This window comes from Bufo bufo, chromosome 1, assembly GCF_905171765.1.
Source record: "Bufo bufo chromosome 1, aBufBuf1.1, whole genome shotgun sequence".
NCBI lineage: Eukaryota > Metazoa > Chordata > Amphibia > Anura > Bufonidae > Bufo > Bufo bufo.
The window spans coordinates 118,015,685-118,029,248 of NC_053389.1; the positions used below are offsets into that span (position 1 = coordinate 118,015,685).

The 13,564-nt window shown below is 42.8% G+C and overlaps 1 protein-coding gene across 1 annotated transcript in view; it reads left to right on the forward strand.

The window, feature by feature from the left end:
• The window catches only part of ZMYND12 (zinc finger MYND-type containing 12), a 59,609-nt gene extending 46,990 nt beyond the window's left edge, over window positions 1-12,619 (forward strand). Inside the window, exons 6-9 of the mRNA XM_040428743.1 lie at window positions 3,813-3,935; window positions 7,611-7,719; window positions 8,038-8,180; window positions 10,555-12,619. Of these exons, the coding sequence (XP_040284677.1) occupies window positions 3,813-3,935; window positions 7,611-7,719; window positions 8,038-8,180; window positions 10,555-10,710 (531 nt within the window). The 3' untranslated portion in view covers window positions 10,711-12,619. The remainder of the gene's footprint in view (window positions 1-3,812; window positions 3,936-7,610; window positions 7,720-8,037; window positions 8,181-10,554) is intronic.
• The last annotated feature ends 945 nt before the right edge of the window (window positions 12,620-13,564 follow it).

Below are 13,564 nucleotides of genomic sequence, written 5' to 3' on the forward strand. Positions count from 1 at the left end.
TAGGGATCTGGTTGAGACTTCCCCTGTCTAGAGCTGACCGAGTTTCATTGGTCAAAATGGTGATTCTACCACAACTTCTTTATGTGCTTAGGAATACACCTATTTGGATACAAGACAAATATTTTAAACTTATGGAAAGAATAATCAATGATTTAATATGGGGAAGAAAACGAGTGCAAATAAAGTTAGAACATTTGTATAAATCACTGGAGTGCGGGGGTTTAAATCTCCCTTACTTCAAAGGTTATTTTATTGCTACTCAGTTATTGATGTGCTATGAATCAGAAAATAGTGCACTTCTAGGGAAAATAGTGGGTAGCCACGCTCATAGTAATATATTCACTCTTCTGGAATCTGGGCTATTGAGGAGCTATGAGCAAGGCTATAGAGAGACTATAAAATTACTCCTGAAAGTGTGGGCTACTACTAGGACATGGTTGAAGGTAAAGGGCTCACTTACATTCACGCCTCTTTGGCATAATCTGCACTTACAAAGGTTAGATGATATTGCAGCTGACACATTCTGGCAAAAAAATAAAATCTTGTATATTTCACAGGTAGTAAAGGATAGAGAGATTAAGTCATTTATAGAGATATCACATAATATAGAAAATGTTTCATGGTTTAGATATTTTCAACTGCGTTCAGCATTATCCAGTTTGGACGATAAATCGGTGTTGGATATAGATAGTTCATCTTTTTTGAACGATTGGGTAGGGGGGACACTGCCTAGATTGAAGATTTCAAATATATATAAGTTATTACTTAAGGCACGATTTAGTGATACACAATCACCAGGACAAAGAGCGTGGGAGATGGATTGTCCGAATATACAAGTAGAAGGGTGGGAGAATATTTTTGGGAATTTAGGGTCACTATCCCAGAACTTTAACCATGTTCTAGTACATTTTAATATTTGTCATAGATTATATGTTACCCCTTTATGGATGAATAAATGTGGGTTAAGAGACACCTCTAATTGCCCTAAATGTGATACTTCAGGTGCGGATTATCTTCATATGATCTGGACCTGCCCAGAACTTATAAAATACTGGAATAGTATTAACAACTTTATCCGCTATAAATTAAAAATACGAATTCCTCTCGAACCACAAGTGTTTGTGCTTAATGATTTCTCCAAAATAAATAACCATAAGTATCAAAAGATTTTCCTAGGTAGAATACTGATGTTGGCCAGAGTTTTGGTCAGTCGGACTTGGTTTGCTCGATGTATTCCAGAAATAAATACATGGATAAACCTAATTAACAAGGTAAAAAATTATGAGAAAATTATGTACAAACAGAGGGAAGCTGAGGAGAAGTGGACTAAGATATGGGGCGGTTGGAGGATTTGATCAGTTTGTATAATTGTTTCCTTTTTTTTATTTTTATTTTTTCTCTCTTTTTTGTTTTGACGCACCACAGGTATGGGGAGGGGGGTGGGGGGATAAGGGGAAAGGAAAATGAAAAAAAAACAACTCTTTTTTGTACTGTAATTTGTTTTTATATCTCAAGTAATAAAGATAATTTAAAAAAATAAAAAATAAATGTGCAGTGATCAAAAAAAAATATATTTTTTGTCACTGCGGTGGGGCGGGCGTGGGTGAACGCACGTGTGGGCGACCGATCAGGCCTGATCGGGCAAACACTGCGTTTTGGGTGGAGGGCGAGCTAAGGTGACACTAATACTATTATAGATCTGACCGTGATCAGTTTTGATCACTTACAGATACTATAAAAGTACAAATGCTGATTAGCGATACGCTATTCAGCGAATAAAAGTGACTGCGGTGCGGTGGGGTGGGCGCTAACTGACGCTAACTACCTAACCAAGGGGCCTAAACTATCCCTAAAACCTAACAGTCAATACCAGTGAAAAAAAAAAGTGACAGTTTACACTGATCACTTTTTTTCCTTTCACTAGTGATTGACAGGGGCGATCAAAGGGGTGATCAAAGGGTTAATTGGGGTGCAGGGGGGTGATCTGGGGCTAAGGTGTAGTGTTTGGTGTACTCACAGTTCAGTCTGCTCCTGTGCTGGATCCAACCGACGAAAAGGACCAGCACAGGAGCAGACAAGCCATATAACAGATCATATTTACTAATATGATCTGTTATATGACTTGTGATTGGATTTTTTGAAAATCGCCAGCCTGCCAGCCAATGATCGTTGCTGGCAGGCTGGTGACGAACTTGTTCTTTTAATTTTGCCGGCCCGCGATGCGCATGCGCGGGCCGGCTTTGAGCGAAATCTTGCGTCTCGCGAGATGAAGCGTATATGCGCGATTGTGCGCAGCGCTGCCACCTCCGGAACGCGAATCTGCGTACAGCGGTCCGGAGGTGGTTAAAGGGTGAATAGCAGGGGTAATGCCCTTAGGAGTAGCCCAAAGTCAAACTGGTTGGTTGGCACAGTGGGTCACTCACTGCCTGTAACACCGACTCTCCCCCAACAGCAGACCTATTAGACATGTTGGATTTTAGCTGTACAATACTTTTGTTCTCAGGGAGATAATCCCATCTTTCTAATAAGAAAGCCTAATGAGATAGTCTTTAAAGGGTTTCTACCACTTCGTTTTCACATAATTAGCTTTCAGACACTAGCGATCCGCTAGTGTCTGCTCTACCGAACCATCCTAATATAATAGCTTTTTGGGCAGCCGTTTCGCAAAAAAAAGAACTTATATTGATATGCTAATGAGCCTCTAGGTGCTATGGGGGCATCATTAGCACCTAGAGGCTCGGTCTACCTTCACAAAATGCCGCCGCCCAGCGCGTCCCTCCAGCCCGCCCATCTCCTCTGGAATGCGATCCTCCTCGGCGCATGCGCAGTGAATGTCTGACCGCTTTCTGCACAGACATCTCCACTGCGCCTGTTCCTTGGAGCACTATGACGACATCGGTGCAGGCGCAGTGGAGATGTCTGAGCAGGGAAGCGGTCAGACATTCACTGCGCATGCGCCGAATATATACGGTCACAGGGAGGATCGCATTCCGGAGGAGATGGGCGGGCTGGAGGGACGCGCTGGCAGACACTAGCGGATCGCTAGTGTCTGTAAGCTAATTATGTGAAAACAAAGTGGTAGAAACCCTTTAAGCTGGCCAAACACATTACATCTATGTTGACTGACCCTCCTGATCTTGGTGGTTTCGGCCAGCCATCTCATGTAAATGGAGGTATCCTGACTCTTCACTGATGGCTGATGTCTGGGAAGATTATGATTGGGCATGTTGGATTTCAACTGTCTGATTATTTTCTTCACAGGAAGATAAGGCAGTAGGTCTCACTTCATATGCATAGCCGAGCTGACCATGCATGTGTACAGGTGGATCAGGAGAAAAAGCTATCAACTAGACAAGCGTTTGGCCGATGGTTATCTCAAGTGGCCAGCTTTAGACAGCTGACAACTATCATCTGCCAATTTTTCAGCAGATGATCGCTAACAAGCGTTTGTAGTAACACTCGATAGTGATCTTCTGGCAGTCTAATACTGCCGCCAATTGCCCGATGAACGAGCAAATGTTCGTTCATTGGGCAATCCATATCTTTTGAAAGGTTAAAAAATGATCGTTTGCAGGCTGCAGATCGTGGTGTCTAATCACGATCTGCTGCCGACAAACGATTCAGTATAGGGAAGAGCGATGGTATAACAATCGCTACTCCCTATACTGAGGAGGAGATTACATGCAGCGATCTCCTCTGCTAGTGAGCAGGCGATTGTTGGGAATGAACGCTTCCCTCCCGACAATCTGTCTAATACACCCTTAAAGTGTATGCCTGGCCTAAGTAACTGCAGATTGTTTTACTTCTCCCAGGTCTACTTTGCAAGTACAGTTTTAGGACCAAGTCATATCACCACTTCCGGAGGATTCTTCCACATGGCCAATATATTTTTTCGGCAGAATAAAATGGATATTGCTGATTCTCTATATTCTGAGGTATGTTCTACTGTTGCTTTCACGATTGATAATGATAATTTTCATGGTTATTTTGGGTAAATAAACAAAATGCTGGAGCTTCAGTCTTTGTGACACCATTTTAATTCAGTTTTTGGTAAAGCTAGAGGGAAACCAATATAGCAACGCCACTCATACACAGCATCTCTCCATTCTGGTACATGGAGATGCAATACAAAGGCAACAGCACATAGACTTGAGAATAGTGTCAAGCTGGTTTATTCCATTCAATGTTCTGGCTGCAGTCTGAGGCGTCTTTCACACTTGCGTTGTTAATTCCGGTTTTGAGATCCAGCGAAGGATCTCAATACCGGAATTAAAAGGATCCGTTTACATTTTGCACATCAGCATGCATCTGTTCTGTTAGGATGCAGTTGTGTGAAATCAAAACATAAAAAAACGGATCCGTCACTAAATACGTTGAAAATTTGATGTGTGAAGGATCCGGTCTTTTCGGCTCCATAAAAGACTGATCCGTCACCATTGACTCACAAAAGTGAGAACACCCCTCATATTTTTGTAAATATTTTATTTTATCTTTTCATGGGACAACACTGAAGATATGACACTTTGATACAATGTAAAGTAGTCAGTGTACAGTACAGCTTCTATAACAGTGTAAAGTTGGTGTGCCCTCAAAATAACTCAACACACAGCCATTAATGCCTAAACCTCTGGCAACAAAAGTGAGTATGCACCTAAGTGAAAATTGCCAAATTGTGCCCAACGTGTCAATATTTTGTGTGGCCACCATTATTTCCAGCACTGCCTTAACTCTCTTCGGCATGGAGTTCAGGCCGAATGCTGGCCTGGATAGCAACCAATGACGCCATGCGCTCCTGCTGTCAGCAGGAATCCAGGTCGACATACCAAGGACCGTTCACGGCCGCGGAACATGGCCGTGTGCATTCGGCCTCACTAGAGCTTCACAAGTTGCCACTGGAATCCTCTTACACTCCTCCATGATGACATCACGGAGCTGGTGGATATTAGAGACCTTGTGCTCCTCCATCTTCCGTTCGATGATGCCCCATAGATGCTCAATAGGGATTAGGTCTGGAGACATGCTTGGCCAGTCCAGCAACTTTGCCTTCAGTTTCTTTAGCAAGTCAGCGGTCATCTTGTAGGTGTGTTTGGGGTCGTTATTATGTTGGAATACTGCCCTGCGGCCCAGTTTCTGAAGGGAGGAGATCATGCTCTGCTTCAATATATCACAGAAGATGTTGGGATTCATGGTTACCTCAATGAACGGTGTGCCCAATTAGCCATTTTCCCTCCCTGATTTCATGTGACTCATTAGTGTTACAAGGTCTCAGGTGTGTTAAATTTGATGTTATCGCTCAGACACTCTCTCATACTGGTCACTGGAAGTTCAACATGGCACCTCATGGCAAAGAACTCTCTGAGAATCTTAAAAGAGGAATTGTTGCTCTTCATAAAGATGGCCTAGACCAGGGATGCTCAACCTGCGGCCCCCAGCTGTTGTAAAACTACAACTCCCACAATGCCCTGCTGTAGGCTGATAGCTGTAGGCAGTTCGGGCATGCTGGGAGTTGTAGTTTTGCAACAGCTAAAGGGCCGCAGGTTGAGCATGCCTGGCCTAGGCTATAAGAAGATTGCCAACACCCTGAAACTGAGCTGCAGCATGGTGGCCAAGACCATATAGCGGTTTAACAAGGCAGATTCCACTCAGAACAGTCCTCGCCATGGACAACCAAGGAAGTTGAGTGCACGTGCTCAGCGTCATATCCAGAGGTTGTCTTTTCAAAATAGACTTATGAGTGCTGCCAGCATTGCTGCAGAGGTTAAAGGAGTGGGGGGTCAGCCTGTCAGTGCTCAGACCATACGCTGCACACTGCTTCAAATTGGTCCGCATGGCTGTCGTCCCAGAAGAAAGCCTCTTCTAAAGATGATGCACAAGAAAGTCCACAAACAGTTGGCTGAAGACAAACAGACTAAGGACATGGATTATTGGAACCATGTCCAGTGGTTTGATAAGAGCAAGATAAACTTTTTTGGTTTAGATGGTGTCAAGTGTTTGTGGCGGCAACCAGGTGAGGAGTACAAAGACAAGTGTGTCTTGCTTACAGTCAAGTAGGGTGGTGGGAGTGTCATGAGTGCTGCCGGCTGTGAGGAGCTACCGTTCATTGAGGTAACCATGAATCCCAACATCTACTGTGACATATTGAAGCAGAACATGATCTCCTCCCTTCATAAACTGTGCCGCAGGGCAGTATTCCAACATGATAACGACCCCAAGCAACCCTACAAGATGACCGCTGACTTGCTAAAGAAACTGAAGGCAAAGTTGCTGGACTGGCCAAGCATGTCTCCAGACCTAATCCCTATTGAGCATCTATGGGGCATCATCGAACGGAAGGTGGAGGAGCACAAGGTCTCTAACATCCACCAGCTCTTTGATGTCATCATGGAGGACTGTAAGGGGATTCCAGTGGCAACTTGTGAAGCTCTAGTGAACTCCATGCCTAAGAGAGTTAAGGCTGGAAATAATGGTGGCCACACAAAATATTGACACTTTGGGCACAATTTGGCCATTTTCACCTAGGTGCATACTCACTTTTGTTGCCAGAGGTTTAGGCATTAATGGCTGTGTGTTGAGTTATTTTGAGGACACACCCAATTTACACTGTTATACAAGCTGTACACTGACTACTTTACATTGTATCAAAGTGTCATATCTTCAGTGTTGTCTCATGAAAATAATAAAGTATTTACAAAAATGTGAAGGGTGTACTCCCTTTTGTTTTCAGTGCCAGATACATTTTTTTTAAGTTTTTATGACCGGACACAAAACCGCAGCTTGCAGCGATTTTGTGTCCAGTCACAAAACTGAATGCTGCCGGAACGGAAGACATCCTGATGCATCCTGAACGGATCCATTCAGAATGCATGAGGACTAAACGGTAAAAAAAAAAATCCGGTTTTGAGATCCTCTGCAGGATCTCAATACCAGAAAACATCAACGCAATTGTGAAAATAGCCTAAGCCTTTTATCGAGCCTTGTGTGGAATAACCCAGCTTGACACATTGTATATGAGGCCTGTTTGCTTTGAATGATTACCTGTTATTGGGATGAGTTTAGAAGCTGCACATCTAGAAAAGGGCACTTCTTCCCTCCTGGCCATGACAAATCCAGACCACAGTTTACCAGTTGTGATTTGATGATATATATATATATATATATACAGGTAAAACTCGAAAAATTTTAATATCGTGCAAAGTTCATTTATTTCAGTAATGCAACTTAAAATGTGAAACTAATATATGAGACTCATTACATGCAAAGCGAGATATTTCAAGTGTTTATTTGTTATAATTTGGATGATTATGGCTTACAGCTTATGATACCACAAAGTCACAGTCTCAGGTCCCCTTTGCTCAGGGGCTATGGATTAATTAGCTGACTAGAGTGTGACACTTTGAGCCTAGAATATTGAACCTTTTCACATAATTCAAATTTTAAGCTGCATTAATGCAATTCCTTTTAAGTTGCATTACTGAAATAAATTAACTTTTGCACGATATTCAAATTTTTCGAGTTTCACCTGTATATGTGATATATAACATAATATTGTATGGCAGCAGCACACTGTCTTGTGTAGTAATGAAATAAGTGCAGGCTTGTTTGCTCCTCAGGTCACTGATATATGGCACGCTCATCTCAGCAAACTGGTGGAGGTTCAGATACAAGCGTCACTCAGAAGTGGCCCTGCGTGGTTTGATGACGCTGATCAGGAATATTTAGGTATGTCTTCATAAAGTCTTCTGGTGTAGAAAGGTGACATATTTTTCCGCAACCCTCAGTTTTACCATTTGACACCACAGAGTTCAATGTATGTATTGTATGCAGTAAGCCCCTAAGCTCCCCCTAGTGGTGGCTGCAAGCAGTCCATGTTTTATTATTTATATCTATGCTGGAGCTTTGTTTCAGAAAACTCGAATTTTGAATCTGTTTAGATGGTGTTTAATTTAAGTCTGTGAAGTGGATAGCCAATGTGAAATTCACTGTACCGGCGGATTCATTTTATTTTTTTATTTGTGATTATTTCTTTTCTTTCCATAGATGAAAACCAAGAGGCTGAAGCCCTCCAGATACTCAGCGCTATATATGACATCAGAGAACAGGTTCTAAAGGAGTCCACTAAGGTGGCAAAAGTCCTGCATACTCTGACCATGCTGTATTTTCTCAGCAGGGATTTTCATAAAGTAAGTGTTTCAGAGGAACCCCCTAATATCTATGGGCAGCTTGTGAGAGAGCTTTTCTGCATGTGTCCCCATGACGGCACTTCTGTCCCAGTGGTGCAGTGTCAAAGGCACATTGAACAGATCCAATTTGCCATTCTCATCAAAATTCTTACCCTAGTTGCTGATATTCAAGTTAGGATGTGGACATTGATGTGTATATAAATTTGCGTCCACACACCATCCTTATCAGTGCTAGCATGCAGTGGCATAGCGTGGGTTGCCAGCTCCCAAGCATTGTGCTCCCTAACCAATGGATATGCCACTTTTTATAGAACCATGCCCCACAGTATATCAAGTCCAAAATTACCAATAGTAACGCTGCTCCACCATAACCATACCCATGTAGGTCTCAGTCATTAATAATCCTGTTTAGGTCCCCAATCAGTGACTTAAGGCTCATTTACGCAAGTACATAATCGTTACGCTAGCGATTGATGGTGGGCGATAATCATGTAATGTGAATGTATGCAGCGACTGAACGATTTTACTAAAACGCTTGTTCAATACTTTTTTTTTTAATCATTTGTCGTAAATGAATTGTGGTCATGTAAATGTGCATCGTGTGACCTTTCGCCGATAGGCACGATGAGTAGCCCTTCAATGATCATTGATTAAGTGAGTATAAGAGTGAATATTAATTAATTTGTACACGATACCCCCTACATGTAAGTGCTTGTCGTTTTCATTGGCACTGTGTCGGTCGGTCAATCGTGTCATCAGTCGCCTAAATGATTATCTACTCATCTAAGTGAGCCTTTACAGGTGATGTCTCCTCTCACTGGAGTCGTTCTCTTTCCTCTTTTTTTCTCAATCCTGCACTGCCCCACTATGATGACATCTCCTGACCACAAGTGCTTCTATGCCCCCACTCATCCCCATTTAGGCCGTTGTCCCACTCAGTAGTCAGAAGATCTAAGAGACTGGCTGTACATGATGTGATCTCAGAGCCTCTTTGGTTTCACTTGTTTCTGTGTTGTTGCTGGTTATGACCACACCTCTTGTCTCAGGTGTAGCTTAAGTGGTCATTCCAGCTCCTCTATTTAGTCTGGTCTCACCCATCATGCTATGCGGTTGAAATCTCCTTTCTGGTTATGGAAGTGCTGTTGTTTGGTTCTCCTCTGAGTTCCTGCTCGTCTGCATACTTCGGAGTTAAGTGTCTTTTCCTATTTTCTGGTTTGTTGTATTCCCCTATCTTTTGCTATTAGTCCTGAGGAAGTCTCCTGTTCCTTCAGCTGGGAAGAAACAGGTAATCTTTTGTCCTGACACTATTTCCAGGCCCCTTTAGGGTCAGATAGGGCTCTAGGTTCTGGCGTATGAAAATTCTTATCATCGAGGTTTGTTCATACTGATAGTAGTCAGGGCTCGGTCTGGGGGTTCACTAGGTGGTGACCTTTCCCTAGTTTCCAGGCCTAGTACCTTTTCCCTTCCCTCCTGTGTTCCGTGTGGAGTATACTATCCACACCGCTCCCCTCCAGTAGTGCCCTCTTTACATATAGTGCCCCTCCAGTAGTGCCCTCTTTACATATAATGCCCCTCCAGTAGTGCCCTCTTCACATATAATGCCCCCAGTAGTGTCCTCTTCACATATAATGAGCCCTTGTTTACATTTAATGCCCCCAGTAGTGCCCTCTTCACATATAATGCCCCTCCAGTAGTGCCCTCTTCACATATAATGCCCCCAGTAGTGTCATCTTCACATATGATGCCCCCAGTAGTGTCCTCTTCACATATGATGCCCCCAGTAGTACCATCTTTAAATATAGTGCCCCTCCAGTGGTGTCCTCTTCACATATAATGCCCCTCCAGTAGTGCCCTCTTCACATATGATGCCCCTCCAGTAGTGTCCTCTTCACATATGATGCCCCTCCAGTAGTGTCCTCTTCACATATGATGCCCCTCCAGTAGTGTCCTCTTCACATATGAAGCCCGTCTAGTAGTGACCACAAACAAACAAAAAAAAAAACCTTACTCCTGCAGTCTGTGATGCAGGCCATTGGCCTCTTCCAGTCAGCAGCCTTGGTTGCCTGCGTCCCAGCGCATACTCCTACATCGGGTCTCAGGCAACGTGATGATGTTGTCATCGTCATCCTCCACCGTTCCACTGCCTCATAGTAGCCTTCTGACTATGAGGCTGAACAGCAGGGATGAGAACTATTGGCTCATGTGCCTCGTTGTCAACACTTGAAATATGGCGCCCATGACAACCACAACCCCCTACGAGACTGCTAGCATGGGTATATGAACAAATGCTATAAGTATGATATGAAATACACCCTAAAACATATGAGGCTCAAAGTTGGACAATAATGTACTGTATGGTTTTGTTTTATTATAGGCCAGTGAATGGGGAAATAAACTGCTTCAGATGGCCGAACAGCTTCCACAGGATGAGCAGTCAGACAGCATCACAGTCTTAATGGAGAACATTGAAAGAAAATTAAATACCAAGAAAGACGCTATCCACGAGACACTTAATACCATTATCATATAACTTCTCTCATAGTCAGGAGGATTTGTAAATGTGTACCCATGTTTCATCACATTTACAGGGGTTTTCCTATGAAAAACAGTTAGGGGGTCATTTATTAAGACCGACATTTTAAAGTGTAACCGCCATGTTTTCATAAAAAAATCCATATGTTACAGAGCTAGATTTCACTCATATTCAATAAAGGGCTTGATGGGGCATATTCAAGAGACCAGGACCAACTACATACTTACCATGGCGGTAGACCACGCAACTGCTATGGAGTGAGGGAGACCCCAAACTGAACTCCTTCCCCTGATTAGCCATCACTAGGGGGGGCTCAGTGCAAAGAGCTTTTACAGCTTCCATTGAGTTCAGTGGTAACTATATAAATGCCTATGCCCTGAGCTGTCCTTAGTGGTTGCTGCAGGCAGCCAGTTCTGTCATGTACAGGATTTAAAATAATTCTGAATGAGTTCCATATTTATTAAGCGCCCGTTCCACTTTTTCCGGCATAGAAGTGGGAGAGGCGCAGCATGGCTTTTTTAGCAGAGCAATAGCACAGTGAAGATGCTCCAGAATCGTTATGTGACTGCAAGCATTTACTAAACCGGACCTGTCAAGAGACCCCGTACTCTGTGCTCATCCTTTGATTTTTCCTTTGCTTGCCCAAATGACTATTGGCCTGGATTAGACTAAAGAACGGTCACAGATAGAGTCCATCATTGTGTCTTGTACCAGCAAGTTTATTAGGAAAATCCTTTTCATTGTCATGTTTAGCGCAAAACAGTCATTTTGGTGTTACATTGCCATTGTGAATTTTGGGTTTACAAGGGAATCTGGTTGTCACCTCCCATGCCCCCAAAAAAGAATCTATCATACAGTAACAGGCTTCTAATAAATAGTATTACTCAACATTTCTTTTTTATACATGGTTCAGTTTTACATGTATTTACAGTTGTGAACATTGCTGAATATAGGCGTTGCGAGCTACAAGCAGTGGACAAATATACAATGTACATTATTAAAGCCTACCTACATTATTTATATATCTATTTGCAGACATTGGATTGCTCATGCCTCTTACTAACAGACTGTGTACTTACAAGGGTAGGTATCTGGTGTGGTATGGCTTAAAAAGGTTTTTCTGGCACTTCAGACTCAAGACTTCAGAATAGCATCTTTAGGGCTTCTGTCCCCAGCCCCCACTGTTCAAAGCTCACAGCCATAAGATGCCCATATGTCATAGTCCTGTGTGACCCATGGGCATGATCACCATATATGACTACACGACCGCATTCCTCATGGTCGGCAGTCTTGTGTATGTGCATGCAGTGACGGAATCCATGGGTGAAGTGATCTCATGATAACATGGACAGGACATCATTTTTGTGTCGGAAAATTCCCATAAAGGCCAAATCTCCTTACAATGGAAAATCACCATTATAGATGGGTTCTTGTAAAAGTTCTGTTCATCCGTTTCTGGGTGACAACCAATTTGTCCACCACTATTGCTTCTACTGGGGTAGTAACCATATTCCCTTGAACAGAAAATCTGTTGTATTATGCAAAGATATAGTACAGCCCTCACCTCTCTATGTCTATATAACTGAAGCTGAAGAGCTTTTGGCAAGTAACAACATGGACGCCATTACAGCTCTCATAGGAGTTGTTACCCAGACTCCCTAGAGCAGGCATCTCAAACTGCGGCCCTCCAGCTGTTGTAAAACTACAACTCCCACAATGCCCTGCTGTAGGCTGACACCTGTAGGCTGTCCGGGCATGCTGGGAGTTTTAGTTTTGCAACAGCTGGAGGGCCAGAGTTTGAGATGCCTGCCCTACAGTGTGTTATCTAGTTATATGGAAGAGGGTATGCAAATGAGTTCTTGACAAGCTCTGTCTCTAATGCCACCAGATGTAAGGTAGCTATCCTATAAATTAATGTTCGACCTTTTAAACAGGCCTTGAACATGAATTGGATAATAATTAAGCCAGCATATCATCTGCAGACAGCTGTTTCAGGGTGATTGCCCCTCATCAGTGCAGAGCAGAGAGTACTGGCTTAACTGGGTGAGAGTCCTACATCAGGATTTGGGGGATATTATATCTCCTTAAGTAGAGCACCTAATCTGTATAAGTACTCTCTGCTCTGCACTGATGAGGGGCAATCACCCCGAAACAGCTGTCTGATGATGAGATGCTGGCTTAGTTATTATCCAAGTCATGTCTCAAGGCCTGTTTAAAAGGTTGAACACTGACTTACAGGATAGCTGCCTTACATTAGGTGGCATTGGAGGCAGAGCTTGCTAAGAGCTCATTTGCATACCCTCTTCCCAGAAGGGCATGTCTGGCCTATTAGATTCCTCATGCCGATTTGGCGCTCTCCGTAGGAAGATATAGTATCCTCCAAATCTAGTTATGCAAAGACATTGTAGTAGATATAACCAAGAAGCTGCTGAATTCAATTTTTTGGAAAAGACTCAAGGACTTTATATTTTATATATATTTTTTATGGAGCAATGCTTTTTAAAGCTTATTTGTGAATTTAAAGGGATTGTACAGAATTAGAAAAGCATGGCCACTTTCTTCAAAGAACAGTGCCACACCTGTTTGCTGCTTGTGTGTGATATTGCAGCTCAACTCCACTTGGACAGGAGTGGCAATGATTCTGGAAGAAAGCAGTTGTATTTTAATTCTGTAAACCCTTTAGTTTTCTAGTTATGCATACTTTTTTCATCCCAAAAATTTACAGTAGTTGAGCTTTTTAAAAAAGAAAAAATACAATAAAATAGTACACACAACTTGTGATAAAAGTGGCAATGGCTGTAACCGAACAGTGCGCCATATTGCTCAGTGGGAGTCCATGGTGAGTGTAGGC